Source organism: Mytilus edulis, chromosome 11, assembly GCF_963676685.1.
Source record: "Mytilus edulis chromosome 11, xbMytEdul2.2, whole genome shotgun sequence".
Classification (NCBI taxonomy): Eukaryota; Metazoa; Mollusca; class Bivalvia; order Mytilida; family Mytilidae; genus Mytilus; species Mytilus edulis.
In genome coordinates this window covers 13,101,524-13,121,911 of record NC_092354.1, presented here as the reverse complement: position 1 = coordinate 13,121,911, position 20,388 = coordinate 13,101,524, and the positions used below count along the sequence as shown (strand labels likewise).

At 29.6% G+C, this 20,388-nt stretch overlaps 1 protein-coding gene across 12 annotated transcripts; it reads left to right on the top strand.

Annotated features, from left to right (window-relative positions):
- The first annotated feature begins 230 nt into the window (after positions 1 to 230).
- Positions 231 to 19,302, top strand: LOC139495164 (mantle protein-like). Of its 12 annotated transcripts, XM_071283351.1 has the most exons (28): positions 231 to 389; positions 739 to 753; positions 3,493 to 3,510; positions 4,928 to 4,939; positions 5,399 to 5,449; positions 5,983 to 6,084; positions 6,574 to 6,591; positions 7,085 to 7,120; positions 7,527 to 7,556; positions 8,091 to 8,120; positions 8,463 to 8,540; positions 8,875 to 8,898; positions 9,268 to 9,309; positions 9,605 to 9,664; positions 10,091 to 10,150; positions 10,553 to 10,564; positions 11,432 to 11,461; positions 11,736 to 11,777; positions 12,162 to 12,185; positions 13,328 to 13,363; positions 14,050 to 14,085; positions 14,710 to 14,739; positions 15,370 to 15,405; positions 15,972 to 16,019; positions 16,901 to 16,948; positions 18,291 to 18,336; positions 18,643 to 18,677; positions 19,153 to 19,302. In XM_071283351.1, the coding sequence occupies exons 1-26, from the start codon at positions 356 to 358 to the stop codon at positions 18,314 to 18,316; spliced, it is 978 nt and encodes a 325-aa protein (XP_071139452.1). In that variant the 5' UTR covers positions 231 to 355; the 3' UTR covers positions 18,317 to 18,336; positions 18,643 to 18,677; positions 19,153 to 19,302. The 12 variants fall into 12 exon arrangements, with proteins under 12 accessions (XP_071139452.1, XP_071139453.1, XP_071139454.1 ...); XM_071283352.1 differs by lacking the exon at positions 13,328 to 13,363; XM_071283353.1 differs by lacking the exon at positions 15,972 to 16,019.
- The last annotated feature ends 1,086 nt before the right edge of the window (positions 19,303 to 20,388 follow it).

Here is a 20,388-nt window from a genome sequence, read left to right as displayed (position 1 = left end):
ATTAAATATGTTTATTAAATAAACATATTTATATAGTTTTCTATATTTTTAAAGGTTTTAAAACCAATTTTACATTTGTTTTATCTCTTCTAGAATAATTAATTTCTTAATCCTCAATCGGGCCTTTCGTGGGAGTTGTCGGATTTCTATGGGTCAATTTGGTAGGCGTGGTATTTCAATTGACAGACAGATCAAATTAACCCACTGTAAACGTCTCCTTGGCGATAGGACTATGTCAGTTTTATGACGTAGTATATAAACTTAAAATAGTTACTACATACTGCTAGAAGGCCATTACAGTTACCATTTCTGGGAATATCTTAGCATTATCGGCTACAATCTCAGTGGACGCAAAATGCTAGCAGTTCTCATCTTAGCCACTATTGTGGGTAAGTCAAATTACAAAGTATATTTTAGGAAACGAACTTTAACAAAAAACATAAAGTTGATGAATTTGAAAAAATATAAAATTAAAAATTAAAAGTCTTGCGTTAATCAATGATCAGGAAAAGTTTATTTAATTTTAATTGTATTTAATTTTTGAATAATTTTAATTTGTGAAATAAGTTTTAAGGATTTCAATGTTCTTTTAATTTTTCAAATTTATTTGTCTCATTGTTTGTGTATTTTATCTTCTTAAAAAAAAACAAGAAAAATATTAAACAAACATGTGTCTTTAGTTGAAAATTAAAAATGAAAAAAAAATCGATTACTTATTGCAGTTATTTTCTATTTCAGCATCCGTTGTTGCGGGTAAGTTCAGTTTAGTGATATTTTATAGATATTTAGCTTTACCATATTTAAGTCATTTTATCAGTTTACAATACATACGTGAACAATTGCAGTTAACGGCACACAAATACAACAAAAAGATTAACTGCAGGCAATTTAACAAAATCGAAATTTCATATGTCATGTTTTGCTTTTACAAGAGTTGGTCATGTTATCTCCTTTGAACATTGAGTGTAAATTTGTTAAAAATAGTTGTATTGTAAACCAGGGACATAATAAATGTCAGTATGGTATTCCAACTGAAAACAGCATGATAAACAAAGCAATTGGTTTGTTCATGCATGAACTATTCATTTCTGCCGACATAGGCAAACAATTTTAATATTGCAAAGTAATCATTATCGGAGAAGTAAACATTCTTTTAAACACTCTCATCTTTTTAAAAATAAAGCGATTTTATTTAAACAGTACCGTTGAATATAATATAAAGAATAATATTGGACAGCCTTGTCGCGTGGCGTTGTGCAAAATAAATTTACTGGAATGAACCAATGTTAACAGGAATCTGCTTACTGCATTATCAATGTTACGCTAAATGCGCATGGCAAACAGGTTTTAATACATGATCTTTGTGTCGTGTTTGAAGTTACAGGAGCCATACTTTACAATTCAGGTACTATATCACTCGTTCATACCTATATTTTGATGGAATCGATAACGTTGTATGCGCATGTATCGTAGAGTGAAATTGAGCAACCTTGTCGCGTGGCGTTGGGCAATATAAAATTATTGGAATGAAACAATGGTAACTGACATCCACTAACTTCATTATCAGGTGTATGCTGAATGTGTATGGCATATAGGTTTTAAATTTTAAAACATGATCTTCATGCTTTGTTTTGAAGTTACAGTATCCATAATTTACAATTCACTTAACGATACCACGCGCTTAAAACTATATCTATTTTTTTTTAATTTGATAACGTTTATGCGCATGCGAACATAGGCTTTTTTAATAAATCATATTAATAAATTACCTACGTTTAGTAGCTTTCCTACTTTATATATCTATCAATTTTCCAACATTGATATAAAAAAACAATTGCATTTGTTGGATTTTTTTTTTATTAAAGCGTAACTAAAAGTACTTTTGACATGATAAGCAACTACAAGAAGGAATGCTTCACTCCAAAAAAATCTTTTAAGACATTGACTCAAGGAACATAACTCTTAAACATTGCTGTTAACTATTTACATCAATATGTTGAAAGCGTCTTAGTAAGCGTGATATTTTAATTCTTTTTACAATAAAACTTGAAAGGCATTGCTAGAACTGACGTTTGCAAACGCAATTCTGATTTTAAAAAGTAATCTCTCTTATACCTGACTGTACCAGCTCACTTCTTAATTTTCTTTACATGGTGCTTTGACCCTTGACACTCATAAAGCTAGCTTAAGAATATGATATAACATATATCATATAATAAACTCTAATTAATCAATACCCATGTATACTGAAAGTTTAACTGACATATAAAGACCCATTGTTGGTCTTTGGCTGTTACTGCTCTTTGGTCGGGTTGTTGTCTCATGATCAGGTTCTCTCTCATTTTATTTCTATACGTATTAATTATATACATTGGTATTTGCATGGTCATAAATCGTGAACGCGTAGGCATGAAATAATCATATGCATATCTTTTTTGTACATCATTCATAAAAAGTCGTTTAACTGATGGTTCATCCATCATATTCTATATTTTTATGATGGGAGGCACTTTGTTGTAGTTCTTCTTCTGCTGACATTGCATCGAAAGATAGGCTAAGGTCAATTATGATTAAATGCACAATATGCTTAAACGAGTCAAGAAAAAAGGCTTTCAATCATATTTTTTCAAGTTTTGCTGACTTTCATAATTCAGTTGAGTAATAAATGGAAGTTCATAATTTAAAAAAAGAAAACTGTGAACGTCATTGGTTAAGTAAATGAATAAAAAAAAAGCTGTGTTTTAACATTTCTTTCCATTAAAAGAAACTCTCCTATGGAGAATTGATGTTTGCCGCATTTGAACAGTGTAGTGTAAATGGCTTCTTCGTCATAACTTTGTAGTTCCAGTTTTCTATTCCTGTGTATAGCCATAACGACTTTTCCTCATACGTACAGTTCCATGAGAGTGCAGATGGGGTTCTTCATTTCTCCATTCTCTAGACCCAAATACAGTCCCACCTTCATTATAGCAAAATACAGTAATGATAATTCATAATTATATTTTAATTTACAATCTTTGGCGAACTCTTTATTTTCCTACAATTAGCCATCTATCATACAAATAACAAGCATAAACTTTATGTTTTGCTTTATTTTTTAAGTGTTCATGTTATTTATTCTAGTTTACTGCTTCTATGTTGAGCGAACGAATAGTAGTAACAGAAAGGTTTCCTTAACAGCTTATTTTGTTATCTTTTCCGCAGTCTGCGCTTAAGCCATGTTGATTTCTAGACTTAGATTAAGTGACTAAAAGTTATTGATCGATAAAGAAACACACTTCATATTTTTTTTAGGGGAAATCGATAAATTAGGTAGATGAGAAACACTTTCTCTTACATTGCTGGAAAACTACATGCGTTTGTCTATATTGTATAAAGACATGTTATTAATAGATGAACTTCGTCGTCTTGTAATAATGTAGCCCTTGTGTAACCTATACATCTATGTTACCTTATGTCTGTGTTAATTTCTTTTTTTATTTTTACTTGCAGAACCACCAAAACAGAAAGGTAAGAACCTAATTTCAATATGTAGTACCTTAATGGTACCTTAGACATAGTTGTCGTTTGCTTTGTTTGACCTTTTAACTATTTGAATTATTTTCGGTTTTTTATTTGCGTGCTAAATGATGTGTTTTCAAGATATTATTTGGAAATAGAAGAAATGCTTAAAATTGTGAAAGCACTACTATCATGTTATGATACTTATATAGTAAAACATAATATATAAATTGGTATAAAAAATTATGTATTAAAAGAAGAGTTATACTTAGTCATGATAATTGAGAAACTAGAAACAGAAACAGAAAGTAATTGTCATATTTCACGAGATAAAAAAACAAATATACTATCAATCTCTTAGTTAAAATAAAAAGAATAATAATGATAAATTACATGATATATATGTTAAACAGATAAGGTAACACTGACATAATGATTCTCCGATGGATATAGTCTGTAACATATTTCATATGATATGTCTCTCGGCCTTTAGGTCCTTGTCGTGTGAACAAGTTTATCTGTCAAGGTTTTCCCATATATTATACATACATCATGCTGTATACATATATATTTATTATCATTGTTTACTTCACTTGTCAATCAGATTTTTTCCCCTTTCTTTTATGTTTGAATATCATTAGTTGGTCACGGCTAATAGATCATACGTTTAAGTGACACACCAAATTTTTATTTTACAAGTGTTGTAGTTTTTTTACACCATCCCAATTACCGATTTTTTTCAAGCTTGAACGGTGGTATATTTTGTTGGGCTATAGTGATAAAGGTACCTTTTTGACAATTTTCGTCTCTTTATGACATGGACCGCAACGACATTTTTTGGCTGTTATAAATATATGTGAATATGCATAATCCTCATCTTTTCCCGCAAGCTAACCACTTGCTTTGCGGTCATTTTGAAAGCATTGAATACAAAATTTTAACCATTTCTCAAAATCTCCTTTTTACCTGTGTGTAAAATAATGATATATTTTCTACATCAGATTCTTCCTTGAAAAACATATTTAAGTAGAACCTTTTTTTGATTCAATCGAAATGTTCTGATATTGGTCACTGTCACAATCTGATATTCAACTCACTAAGTTTCAGGCGTCAACGATTCAAATGAGAATACCGCTAAAACAAGAAACAAAATACAAATGTGGCACAGTTTACAAGTTTCCGCTTAAAAATTTATTTATGGTGATGCTTGAATAAGTCATTACGATATTTTTCAATAATGAAAAAAATATTTAATATAGAATAAAGAAAAGATATGATATCGAGTCACATAGAAAGACTTTATTTTTCATAATCCAAACAAATTGCTATCAATCTCTCTGAATTATTAAAAAAAATGAATTCTTTAAACTGTATATTTTATATTATTATTCTTAGTTTAATCAAATGGTTTTTTTTTCTTTTACAGTGCACTTTCAACGTGAGTATTGCAGCTTACACAAATATTATACAAGTAGCACATTTTTTTAATAAATGATTCCAGTTAATACATGTATAAAATAAGTTCTCCTTTCTCATAACGATATATTTTATTGTTTATTTCATTTTCAGTCAAACTTCATCCATATATGTAGCACAATTTTCAATTAATGGCTTAAGTTAATATACATGAATAGATTTTCCTATTTCTTGATGATATATTTTATTGTTTATTTCATTTTGAATCAAAGCTGAGTTCCCTTTAATAATTAAATACATGTATGAATACTGTGCTGTACAATTTTGCAAATTGTTTATACTATGTTGACAAAAAAATGTAAACGGACTATAACCCAAAAACCTTCTCTTACATGCATTGTTGAAAAGATTTTCAACTTAAATACTCTCTTTTTTATATTTACCAGAAACACTTATTTAGATCACTCTTTTATACTTATAGCTGTACCAAAGGCTGTTACTCATGAAGAACCACATCTCGTCGGAAAGAATGGTGAGTATATAACTTTGCAATATGGGTTTTGTTCATTGTTGAGGGCCGTACCGTGACCTAAAGTTGTTAATCTCATGTCATTTTGGTCTCTTGTTGCAATTATACCACATCTTCTTTTTTATATTATCTGCAGTAAAATCACAATACGTAAATATCAGCATTTTCAGACTTTGGCAGTAATAACAGGCGAAAACAACAGTATTAACACGACACGTAAATGGCAGCCTCATCGAACTGAAAACAACAGACCAAAAACTGCAACATTACCTAACACTGAACAGTAAAATATGAGACGAAAATAACAGTATTAACAGACTATGAACACTCGCATTAACAGTAGCATTTCCATACTATTTACAGAACATTATCATACTCTTAAAATTACCCTTACTTTACTCTATAAATGTGGAGTATGTGACAATGGGACAAAAAGATTCAAAACAACGCAACGGTAACGATACATGACATTCTAAATATTGCCTTTTAATAGTATCTTGTATAATAAATAATTCATATCTTGTTTTTCTTTACAGTTCCCCTTTTGAAACAACACCCAAGATTCCACAAGCAAATCGTAACTGTAGTGGACCAGGTTGCAAACATCATTAAAAGGCCAAAACTTCTCGTCAAAGAAAGTAAGTATACCATTATCACTCAACTTGTTCACATTGTTATTCAGGGGCCAACTGAAGAACAACTTCGGATGCGGGATTTTCTCGCTGTATTGAAGATTCATTGGTAAACTTTGGCTGTTTTCTGCTCTTTGGTCGGATTGCTGTCTCTTTGACATAGTCCTTATTTCCATTCTGAATTTTATCTTTTAATCAATAATAAAGTATTTATTTTATAGAACGACTCATTCCCTGTGTATAATAATAATAATAAGAAAGAAACCTCTATAATGACTACCTATATTTTCCAAGTCTTAGTAAACAAAGTTCATATCTTTATAAATTCCTACATATAAAACTTGTATTAATGATTGACAAATTGCTGTTTACTAAGCGTCCAGTAGCGCTTATGTCATTTTACATTTTCACATTAACAGAATTGTGTATTTCTTTAAACTGTGATTCAAATTGAAATGACATATATCTTCATTTTGTATTTATTTCTCTTTCCAGTTGCTGTCAGACAAAAGTGTGAGTAAAAAACTAAGTGTTACTATGGTAACTGTGGTAGGGTCTATTGATAGTTCTCGGTATTATAAAAATTCACTTTATCTTAAAAAATATGTATTGTAGTAATAAAGCTTGGATGTTTTAAAGGGAAACAGTTAGTTTCGCAAAATATTAAGATTTTAAGGTAAATATGTATCTAAGCATCTTTCGAGGTATATTAACGAAGAGTTCTGCCATGATATTAGGGATATATATATGTATACTATTAAACTAGTACTTAGTTTGGTTTTTTTTTTCTCTTCATGACTTGGTTACTTTTCGAATCTTTAATTATTTTAAATGTTAATTTAAAATACATAAATGATATTGCAGAATTTTTAGGGAAAGAAGTTGTTAATATTGTGTCATTTGGTCTCATGTGGAGGGTTGTCTCATTTGCAATCATACCACATCTTTTTATATCATTATCAAATGGTTATATATTCGCTTTATAACCTGTATTTTCTGTTTCCAGACCCTGTCGAGAAGCCAGTGATTCATCACAGACGAGGTAAGCTATTTTCAATCATCATTTCTTCAGTTTCAGTTTCTGATTGCACCCTGGAGTATATTTGTCATTATTCCTATATATGCATACCTACAAAAATTTTAATGTGATGAGTCGGTTAAAGTTTCTTCCCTTGGTTTACACTTCCATTGACCATTGATTCCATTTTGTTTGCTATCTTTTTTAACGCTTAGTCTATTTCACTGTGATCTCTTATTGGGGAATCCTTGGGTTCCACGAAAGGTGAGTTTAAAGAAGAAAAAACCTGTTTGTGTGAAATTTTACATGTACATACGCATAAAACAATAATTTATTCTAAGTTATTGATGTTTTTCAAATGTATGACGCAAAACGTTTCTCATTAGGTTTTTATTACATTATTTAATCATATGTATTCCTTTTTTTTTAGTCATCAAGCCAATCCACAAAACAAGAACCAGTAAGTATTCTTTTTATAGTAGCTTTAAATCGCCAAACTGTTGGTTTTGTAAGAGAATAAAGGAATTTTTTGTTCTGATAAAAAGTTAAAGCACCACATCGATTCTTTTCTATTTCTCGCTAAAAACTTAGATATTTCTCCTTCCCAACCTTAATTCACACATTATTTTCGTACAAAAATAAAAGTGTGCGTTAAACTTCTCACAATTTTGTCAGAAAAGAAATCCTATTCCTTTACAAAGACCATTTGGACAAGAATACTTTGTTTTGAAAAATAATTGTTGTCTTTTTATAATTCTATATGCACAAAAACATTTCACATAAAAACAAAGCTTCAAAATAATAGGCTATTACAGTATGCTGTGTGCTATGAAATGAAAGTGTCAGTGAGTTTATATCACAAAGACACACAGTGTAAGGGAAATAACTATATAAGAAAAAATAAATGACGATATAGAAAATTGCACTATCAGAGATACAAATGTAGAATACAGGAAAAGGCTACATAGTAATAATGTTTTATTTGTATTTTCAGTTGTTCACAAGAAGAAGGTTCATGTACCACGTAAGTATACTACATGTGGTTTTTATGTTGTTATTGTTTTTTTTTAATATTTGAATTTATTTCAAGCTTCTGATTTGTTAGTCTGTTTTTCATTTTTTTCAATTAGCATGCCTTTGGGTTTTCGTTCAATGTTATTTGCGAGAAAACAGTGTCAAAATGATAGTAGTTTATTTTTCAATTACTTTTCTTTTTTTTCTAATCATTACAAAAAGTAAATAAAAATCGGCCAATTCTTTTGATGTTGGGATAACGGAGCATTTATCGGTTTCGTAAAATGTGCATTTTTTAACATTTCTCAAAGTACGAAACTAACACTCATAACTTTATTTATTGCCATTTTAGGACCAATCATCAGAACTAAAGTGATTGCAGTACCCCAACCACATATTGTACACAAACCATACCACAGAGTAAAGACCGGTAAGTAATTACTTATACAGTTCAATTGTTTAATTATACCATTTCATGTAATCCTGGAATATAGCTCTTGTTGTTATCTACAGCATGTTTATCAACATGACAAACATGACAATCATACGAACATGCCTTGAATATATGGTTAATCAATTTTCAGAAAAACCTAAGTAGATTTATTTATTTAACTGAAATAACCATTAGGAATAAAATGTATTGAAACGTATTGAACATCACTAATAAATTGAATTAGTTAAGGAATTAGTTTAGGCAAAAACAGTTTTTTTTTAAAGACAAATCAAATATTACATAGACTATTACGATTCTGTTTCTTTTTCAGTTACTCAAGTTTTCGAAAGAGTCCGTAAGTACACCATTACCAATAGTGTTACTCTGTCATATGATGAAGAACAGCAATTAAAGCGTCAGCGCTTTTCTTTTGATGTTTTTCAAGTGCGTTTAAAGATTATTTGTTATGAACTTATACACCTCATCCTTTTATTTCAGTTATATAACATGACTTTAGAAAGTATCGAAGTGGAGAAACGTACTATTGTTAAATGTAAGAACGCATCAATGTACACGTTAAGACATTCACTGCCGATGTTCCTGACTTAAAACAAGACACGAACATGTGAAGGTATCAAATATGACAGAAAACATATACATTTTGTAATATTTTTTAAATAAGCCATGTGCAGTTGATTGATTATTTTGTATTTTTGCATTGCAGACAAAATCCCAAAACCAATCCCAAAACCAGAATTGAGAATCGGTAAGTAGTTATATTATAGACGTACAGTTATATCATTTAATGGTAAGGTCGAAAGATGTCAACAATGGATAATTATAAGAATTTTTTTTTTATTTTTTTTACTTCATTTGTCACATTGAAAACAATAAGATGTCTTATTTCTTATACAATACATTAATAATTATTTTGTTCTAATATATAAATGTAGAATTACCAGCTGAAAGCTGCATCTTTCCTGTGTTAAATATTTAATGCTCTAATTGAAGCTGAATATAATGATTTTTTTTTATTTATATATATTAATAAATAATTTCAGTCAACCGTGACAGACCATTCCCAGTAGAAAATTTGGTTATCAGAAAGAGACCAAGGGTTGGTGAGTACACGTCTATTTCATTATCATTATTACAGCTAACTTACTAGAACAAAGTTATTAACAATTTGTAGGAATTGTACCTGTCCCTTAACGACAGAATTTGATTAATTGAATTCAAAATTGATAAACGTTTATTGATAGACACAAAAGTTTTACATACTTGTTAATAACTTATCAGTATCTACATCCCCGTTAAAGGCGTCTGAAAAATCAGATCTTCCAAAACAGTGGGGAAAAAAACTACCGTAAAGTGGTTATTTGTTATTTTTGAGTTTGACTGTCCCTTTGGTATCTTTCGCCCCTCTTTTATCATAAGGTTTGCACAATTCATGAGAAAGTGCTCCAGTAGTTAAGGCAGTTTGCATATGATATAAGTTTAATCTTTATAATTTGTATTTGATGATAAATATTTCTTTTCTTTTACAGTTGAACACCCATACGACAAACCAATCCCAATTGTTGAAGAGATCACCAACGTTATCAGAAGTAAGCCTTCTTATATAATATTATTCTATATTTTTTTGCCTTATTCACTCATTATATTATTCAATATAATTTTTCCTTATTCCACTCATTTATACATAATCTGTAAAGGTTATTCAATCGGAAGGATGACTTTTTGTTTCATTCTACATTTTTTATTTACCAAAAAAATAGATGTAAAAATAACATAAATTCTGACTGCAGTGATTTATACAAAATTTGTTGGCCAACTTTTATCGTTTTTGATCGGATAAATGGATACAAATTTCAAAAATGCTAGATTGCAATGAAGACAAATATATTACAATAATGATTTCAGAGAATACTTTAATATGACAGAGTGTTATAATTGACTTTTGTATGACCATTTATCTCCTGTTAATCATATTCCCTTTATCATTTCAGAACCAATTGCACGTAAGTAAAACTTAAAATCATGGTAACTTGAACCTTGGGTTACTTTCATATTAAGGTGAAGCAGCTGTGTTGTGTTCTTTTGTAGTTTATTGTTACTTAACTTTTGTTAATTCTTATCTTTTTTCAAACGAGTTAGATAAAATATATGTTCATCCAAAGATTCACATCAGCTATGTATTATGTGTTGTTCAATGTCTTAGAAGAAACTGCACTTAAATAGGCAGAAAACGTTACAATTATTTATTTCGTCTGGTCTATGCTCTTAAAATAGTATTATTCATTATAATCAAAATATTATCCATTCTCATCATTATTCATTTTCATCATAGTTTTATTCATTCATATCAAAGTATTATTTATTCTCATCATAGTTTTATTCGTTCTCATCAAAGTTTTATTCCTCATCATAGTTTTATTCATTCTCATCAAAGTTTTATTCATTCTCATCATAGTTTTATTCATTCTCATCAAAGTATTATTCATTCTCATCATAGTTTTATTCATTCTCATCATAGTTTTATTCGTTCTCATCATAGTTTTATTCATTCTCATCAAAGTATTATTCCTCATCATAGTTTTATTCATTCTCATCATAGTTTTATTCATTCTCATCATAGTTTTATTCACTCTCATCATAGTTTTATTCGTTCTCATCAAAGTATTATTCATTCTCATCAAAGTTTTATTCATTCTCATCAAAGTTTTATTCATTCTCATCATAGTTTTATTTATTCTCATCATAGTTTTATTCATTCTCATCATAGTTTTATTCCTCATCATAGTTTTATTCATTCTCATCATATAGTTCCGTTCCTATGTTCACCATATATTTCCAAATCTAATTATTCTCTTTTGTTATTTCCACAGACCCCAAGAACAAAGTTCTGACCGTTGACAGTAAGTGCAATTAATTAATATAAAAAAACTTTTTTGTGATTAAACATGAACGGTGTTAAAATATAAAACTGCATCATATTTGTAGTCATGATGTAGCCGATGCCACAAATCAGTTCAAATTTAAAACAATCAAAGATTCATAATAAGATTGTTGAAATATGCATTCCAATTCTATATTGAATTTAACTGACAAAGAATTAATAGTAGAAAACATTATTGTGTATATAAAAAAGCATATTTTGTGCAGTATTACTGACTTTTTTCTTCTTTTCAGAACCAATCGTTCATCACAAAAAAGTGCCATACTATCCAAAAGGTAAGCAGAATATACTTTAATAAGTAATAATATATTTCGCATGATATTGTTTTACTAAGATGTTCGGAATACTCTAGTTTTGTTCATGTAGTGTCATTACACATTGTGTCCGCTTACCTCTTCAAAATTTTAATACATATTGTTAAAAAAAAAAAAGAATTTTAAAATCTTAAAAAAATCCTTGTAAAATAGTTTTTTGAAAGAAAAATGTGCCAATGTTAAATTTATGATAAAACTAGAGAGAATCATTCCACGTCAAATTGCAAATGGCTTATATTTAAAAAAAAAATAAGGACAGTGACATTTTAAATGCCTTTCATTAAACACTATAAGGAACACTTTGACCATACTATATTAAACTAACCTGGTTTATTTGTATTTTAGCTCATGGTGGAAACCAAGCTGGAGGTAAGATCACATGATCATGAATTATTCAAAACAAAGGGGGAAATCATGAAAAGGGGGGATTTACAAGTATAATAAAGGCTTTGGCGGTTAGTTTATTGCCACAAGTGCTTGCCTCAAAGAGCCATTTTTCTGCAATCATAAATCAAAAACAAGGATTTTCTACAAGAATTATCTGGTGGTCCAAATTATAAGCATTATGTGTTTGATGAGTTTTTCATCATCATAGCTTATAAACAATAACCAGGGTAACATTTAAGTATTATTCCCGCTGTGTTTATTCTAAGATTAGTAGGAGGAAATGTTCAAGTTATAAGCGCAGGAGGAGGAGGTCATGGCGCCGGCGGAGGTACGACAACAATGTTAACCAATCAATGTTCTATCCCCAAATAATCATCTGTTTCCATAACGAGATTTTTCCCATATGTGTATATGTATTACACATGAGTTTCATCTGACCGCCTGACGTCAGTAACTCCTTTATTGAAGTGTGCTCTATTTCAGAAAAGGTGTTTATGCATTTGAATGTGAATATAACATGAATGATTAGAAATCAATATCTCGTATCGTTTTTCTTCATAATATATCCCTTAGTTAAGTAGCCGCTTACGTCACGTTCGGTCAGATATAATATTGAGTAATACTATGGTGTGTTTGTTCCCACTTATACCTTATACCTAATGGAGTAGAGCTGTATGTTCGTGTCTCTACTTATTACTCCCTCCTAGTTTCCTATATGCGGAAACGCAATGAATCTAAGTGGACTTGGTTTAAATGATCTACCTTGCACATAGAAGTTTAGTACTTTGAACACTTAATCCTTTTGCACAAATAACTTGTACTTAAGCACATTTTCATAATACTAAATTAACTATTAGATATTAATCATAATATAGTTAAGATTTTCATGGAGACATTTTATTGTCAAAAAATTACTGTGCTGTTGTTGACTATGCCATTAGTCGCCAAGACTCTTGAGCTTGTTAATAATTATTTACTTTACATTGAATATAGTGCTGATAATTTTCAATGCCTTTTAAAGCTAGGTCATTCAAGCATGTAAAACTTTTTGTAATTTCTAATTAAAAGACACATTCAATTAAAAACAGGGTTGGACTAATAAGTAGCTCATATGTATATTATAGGAGCCGTCCAAGTAGTTGCAGCAGGAGGAGACGGAGGTAGTGAACCTTACCCTTTAAATATGACATTAAGCTCTACCAAAAAGTCACCTTAACCTCGGACGAACCTTTACCTTTACCAAAAATTACCTCAGCCTAGGTTGAACCTAACCTTAACCTTTACCACAAATTATCTTAACCTAGGTTGAACCTAAACCTTCATCAAAACAAATCCTGATTGCATTTGCCCTTTTTACCTTTCCAACCTCAAATGGGGAAAAAGTAACCACCATCAACCTAATCATCCCAAAATATGTTATTAACAAACACCAGTCGGTGTGTCCCTCATAACTAACATATTATATATTGTTGCTTTATCCCAAACTTACATCTTTTTTAAAGTTGGTTTTTTTTCGTGTGGTATTTTAATCATTTTGAATTCATGAATATATATCCTTCATGCATAGCTTTGATTTCATTCCGGGGTTGACTAGACATTTGTTCATTTTGGTATCAACTGTTCAAAGTTTGTATAAGGTTTATGGTTTTTGAATAGTTTGACAACTCGCATCAAGGAAGACACCACTACATCATTCCCTATTTTCTGTCGAATTGATGTTTATTAGTAATATGTGTGTTGTTTAGTGTCATTGCACTATCATAGTTATGCCTACTGAGCTTGTATCTTGTCGGCTTTATATCCTTCCTTTCCTCAATGCTTATATATGCTTTATGTTTCTCACTAGGATACGGTCAAGCAGGTTATGGAATGGTAAATCAAGGTAAATTGAATATTCTTTCGATAAATAAATTGTCAAAATTATTCATCAAATCATTTTCAAAATTCATTTTCCTAAATTTAATAAAGCTAATAAAAATGCGACTCATTTGGGGTCTTTTTTCAACTTCTAAAAATTTTGTAATTCAAATGTCGTTCGATAATGAATTGACTTTTTTTGCTGTATTTCATATTTTAAATATCTTTGATATTTTTATCTCGTTTTAAATTTGATTTTTTTACGATTAATTAATTTCGGTCAAATACAAATCATATTTCTTTTGATAAATTCTGTATCTCATATATTTACAATGAAACAATCGGATGATTAAGATGTTAAAGAAAAAAAAGAAGATTAAGTACATCATTATGCTTTTATTGCTTCCACTTTTTATTTTCCCTCATAGCTTTTTGTCTTTCTCTTTTGCTTTGCCGACTGGTACACTGCGTAAAAATACCATTGATAGTTTGTTATCTGATTACAATCAACACCTGTACTTTTGTCTTCTCTTAATCAATGGAAACCAGTGGAGAATGTTGATGATTTTCATGTGATGAACATTCAATGGTTTTGAAACGCAGTGTATTTGCTTTGCTTATGTGCAACAATTCGTTTTCTTCATTTTAGGATATGGACAACAAAACTTCGGAGGACAAGGTACTTAATTTGGCATGATCTAGTTTGATGCAAAGTACTATATTTGCAAAGTAGAATTCGATTTAGATATATTTTTTTAGTAGAACATGTATTAAGAATTTTCTGTCTTAAATAAAATTTCTTTTGATCAAATCACTATAAACCTTTCGAATGATAATTCAAATTTCGTGAGATAAAGAATAGATATTTAAAAAAAAATCGATGCCTACAGAATAAACCTTAAATGCTTACTGTTTTGTTAAAAAAAAATGGAAATACTGCGTGAAATCTCGTTCGAGTCTATTTTTCAAAACATTGTTTTGATAAGTACATTCAATTATATTCGTAGTTTGTTAATAATATCACTTTGTCCATATCTTTTCATGTCAAAACATCATTTGCTTTGTGTAAGACAAATTCATAAGTTTGTTTTATTGTAAATTTGTGTCTCGTTCTGGCATTATATGTTGTTTCTGTTATAAGTGTTTCGTGCAGTTTTCGTCAGATTTGCATTGCTTTACTTTTAATCAAACTTCATCACTAAGTAAACACAGATCTCTAATTGTAACCATTAAATATTTGTTTAATCCTTTCGTCATCTTCTGTCTATGCTTTTCTTGTGGCTTATTTGTGCTTTCTTATTTGCAACAGGTTTCATTCAACCAAGTTACGGATTTGCTAATCAAGGTATATTGAATTTAATTAGAATTGTGAATCAATGGATTCTATAAACATTTTATCAAACAGGTCTATAAATCCGAATGAGCTGTTAGATTTTAGCTTCTCTCATAACTTCAAATTTTATACATTAAGATAAAATATTGAAAAGAAAATATATGTCTTTATTTTGTTTTCCAAATAACAACTCCATAATTAATGATATCTACAACAAAAATATATAAATAAGATTAATTCTTATTTGGAAATTAAAAAAAACTAACTTATTGATATCTATAAATCTTCACATTTTTACGCAATTAAAAGTAAACAAAAAAATACATATATTTGTTTTATTCATTTTTTGGACAACGAATGAAGATATTCTTAGAAATTTTTTATTTATTTCAAAATTATTATGCTTAAATCATCAAACATGACCATAAAAACGCGATTTTTAAAGAATTTCCTTTTTTATTCGAAAACATATTTTGAATTCGTTTCATATAACTCACTTTGTTGCTTTATGTGTTTTTGTTTCTTCGTCTGTCTGTCTGTATTGTATTGTGTTTATGTTTGTGTGCTTCTTTATATAGGGATAGAATACAATGGAGGCCAAATATATGATGCTGGGTTTAACCAAGGTACATAACACCTTTATATATTAAATTTAAATCCAAATAGTTTTCTGAAATTATTCAACATTGTGTGCTATGATTGTGAATTAGTTGTTCTTCCGAAAAGTATTGCAGTCATTGTATTGTTTTAGTTGACAGATGTTTTGTGCTTTTTGTACATTCTTTGTCCTCGTATATTTAACTATTCGTGCATACTTTATTATGATTTACCACCTTTCACTTCAAATCAAATCATAATATTTGGGTTTTTACATTGATTTTCTTATTGATATGATACGGTCTAGGTAGTGGGGTATTCAACAAGGAACATATTTGTAGTTTTGTTCCATGTACTAAATCAAATCTAGTGTGGTATTGCATCTGAAAAAAGTAGATGACACAATAAACAAGTGATTATTGCTCATACTGTGATTCATTGGTTTAAGAGTTGATGTTCTTGTGGTAAAACATCTCAATATAAAATTACTTTGATGTGGTTCTCTTTTATTAAAACATATAGCACGTGAATCATTGCTTTGAAATGTGATGTCTTGGCATTCATTACTTTAAAACTATACTTAGGCCACTGAACCTTGCATTACGGAATCAGTTATATTGCCATATAGCGTTTTTCTGTGGTTTTTGCATTTACTATTTTAAATGAACATTGTCCCATAGCACATCTGTACCTGGTACATTGTCCTTTTCCAATCATCATTATTACACTTGCACACTTATTATTCATACTGTTCATACACTGCACATTTCTACACATGGAACTGACACCTTTTACCCTCACACGCTATTGTTTTACTCTGTATCATTTAGTTCAATTCACAAAGTATTGTGAAAACTACTTTTTCGTTTTGCACATTGATATTATTCTCATAGTTTTAAACACTTTGTAGGAATGTACTTAAACCAAGGTTTAAACTACGGATATAATCAGCAACAAGGTACAAATGTGATGGAGAATGTTATGCATCTTGAAAGCCAATTAAAATAATGAGGGATTCAACAGTTGGGGTCTACTTTATTCAATTGATAATCATTACTTTTTTTTCTTTTTTTTTTTGTTAAATTATTTTGTAGTAATGGATAAAAGCAATATGTCAATCATTTTTTTTTTTTCATTTCAAAACGTGTTAAATGGTTAGTTTATTCATTCTGTAATGATTAAATAATTGTTGCTAAAAAGTAATTTTGTATTTGATTTCCTTTCAATATTTGTTTTTATTTAGTTGGCCTGTTTTACAGTATTTGTAGATAGTTTTATAGTACATGATATTGTAGTTCTATGTTGATTTCAGATATAATGTATTTCTCATAAGATATAAGTCCTTTCCTTGTGAAAGAGATAATCGAGAGCTTTGTTTCAACTTCAATGGAAGTATCATTTTAGCTTTTAAACTTATTTTAATCATTTTTATGAAACAAATAACAAGTTGATCCGCTATTAGTTCTTGTTCAAGTTTCTTTTTTTTCTTATTTGTTGTTATTTGTTGGTTTTTTTTTTTTTTTTTTTATTGGGGTGGTTACATTATTTGTTATTTGGACATAACTTTTAGGGTGTGTGACAGTCATATATTTATCTACAATCAACAGTACCACCATATATATATCTTCTTAAAATCCATAATTAGTTTTAGTAAAAAAAAGTTATATATTAGTTCTTATTTTAGAATGACTCGTGTCTTGATTTGTTGCATGAGAAATATCCTATAATGTCATAAGAAGAAAAAACTGTGTAACAGAAGCATATTTTATAAAATATATATCACCTCATTTAACTTAATTCATAGATAGTAATTTCACTCCATTATCATTCATCCAGATATAAAATATAACACATTTGGAATCTAAATTAACAGTTCATAACCTGTCTATCTTTTGAATCATAATTTATAACCTAGGCGAAAAATTTGGATAACCAATTCTTAAGAGTACAACCACTATTTCACTTTCAGATTATTTCATTTCTTGTGGAAAATAACACTTTTGTAAATGAAATTGTCAAATTCTTCGGCTGTTATTTTATCAAATGGATAATTTTTTTAATTCCCTATTTTTATCATTTTGTAATTTCACCCATACGTCCTGAGGGGTCCAATACAAAATTACATACCTATGCGATAATGTAAATGTTTGACTTGTCCAATTCATTGTTATAATGTCCATTTGACTAAAAATGTCAAAATCTCTATTTTTGTTTTAGTAAATGATTACTTATGTGGAAGTAATCTAGTGTTAACTTTGTTTAACATACCTTTTTATTTCTGTATGTTTTTACTTTTTCAGGTTATGGTCCAGAGCCACAATATTAAGTTTAGACGTTAACAACTTGGTAAGAAACAATTTCTGACTGTTTCTTATGTTTCGGATGGCATTATTGCATTTCTTTTTTCGTAGTTCTAATCTATCGTTTCATATATGTGTAAAAGCTGTCTGCATTACAACATGATAAACTTTAAATATGTACTTTAAAAAAACACTCATTTTGTTCATGTTTGACAATTCGATTAACTGATGAGTACTTTAAAGATTATTTTAGCCTGTTCTTATTACTTTCATGGTATTAACATAAAGTTGTGTGAATTATTTGATTTGTGAATTATTTGTTTGTTAATCATAGTCATTTTATTTATTACAGCCAATTTCGGTGGCAAGTTTAGCAGAATTTACATGGTAATTATATTTTTACATTTCTTTGTCCTTTAAAATAGCTATAATGTCTGTACTGTTGCTACTGTTTCCGTTGTTTATCCATTTTGATTCTGTATTTGTAATTCTAAATGCAGTTTACGCCATTTATTTGATTTTAACGAAGTAATGAACTAAGTTGTATTTTCAAATAAAATGAAAATTTGTATATGATGTGCGGATGATACCAAAGGGGCATTCAAGATCATAAGTCGAATATAAACTGGCAACGCCATGACAAAACAAGAAAAGAGACAAAAATAGCACCGGTAAACAAAACACAACATGGAAAAAATAAGACGGAACATCAGTAATCCAATCAAAAAACCCGGTTGTAAACTCAAATAACCAGCCGCTGTTTACATACTATTTGTTGTCTGTATCCGCGTTGAACAATTTGGAAGTTTCCTTCATATAAGTAATTACGTTTATTTACGTGTTTTTTTCTTTTTCTTTGCAGGCATCAGTTAATTGAGATTGTAGCCAAACATGCAGTTTAACAGTTCGGGGCTTTGTTTACATATAATGTAGATATTAAATATTGCCATCTGTACTCATCATCTTCGGGCGTCTAAAATATATATTTTACATAAATTTGTCTTGGTTTCTATTAGTTGTTATGTTTTTGATTGCATTAATCAAAATCTGACAGGTCTCAAAATGGACCAAGACATCAGCCGTTTCAAAATCTAATGTCTTTTGTGTAAAATTTTCAAAAGCGTACACCAATGGTGAATGGTTTAAAACATAGAAAACAATAAAACTTCAATCAATGACGTATTGTTATTCTCATTTTAGGGTGCAAACAATACATTTAGTCACACTTTCTCATTGTAAATAGGCGTAAATAGGCGTGTAAAAAAAGAAAAAGACAAACATACGAATAATAGTACACAAGAAACAACACAGAAAACTAAAGACAAACCAACATGAACCCCGCCAAAAACGGGGGTGATCTCGGGTGCTCCAGAAGGGTAAGCAGATCCTGCTTTACATGTGGAACCCTTGTCACCACTATTTGATATCTCCTCTGCAGTCGTGATATAGAATAAACTAATAAAAGTTGGTATATCCTTTTCTGTAGTCATGCTCCTGAACAAGTCAGATGCTTATATCAAAGATAAAGCAATTATATCTACATTTAACACGACATCTGAAATTGACGTATTTGGCATAGTTATCAATGTGTTTATACTGTTGTTTTCTTTTCTTTGTCAGTTTTAGTTTCTTGTTATGGATTTGTCAATTTTTATTGAATAATGAGTTGGTATCTTCTACCTAAGGTATAAGACAGGTTTTATCTGTACATATGGGGAATATGACAGTCCTCGTAGATAGTTAAAAGGGCTTCGATGCGTCTTCACAACTATCAAAAAAAAAAAGTAAAAACACAAAAATACTGAACTCCGAGGAAAATTCAAAAAGGAAAATCAAAAATCAAAAGGCAAAATCAAAAGTCCAAACACATCAAACGAATGGATAACAACTGTCATATTCCTGACTTGGTACAGGCATTTTCTAATGTAGAAAATGGTGGATTGAACCTGGTTTTATAGCTAGCTAAACCTCTCACTTGTATGACAGTCGCATCAAATTCCATTACATTGTCAACGATGCATGAACAAAACAAACATACTCAAAGAGTAAAAATGTCAAAAATAGGGGTACAACAGTCAATATTGTGTTATCATCTTAA

Bases quoted from the DNA above. Each gene is read 5' to 3' on its own strand.
- LOC139495164 (XM_071283351.1), top strand. From the start codon at position 356: ATGCTAGCAGTTCTCATCTTAGCCACTATTGTGG. The intron at 5,450-5,982 runs GTGAGTATATAA...TTTTCTTTACAG, and splicing joins ACATCTCGTCGGAAAGAATG to TTCCCCTTTTGAAACAACAC. The intron at 13,364-14,049 runs GTAGTGAACCTT...GTTTCTCACTAG, and splicing joins TGCAGCAGGAGGAGACGGAG to GATACGGTCAAGCAGGTTAT.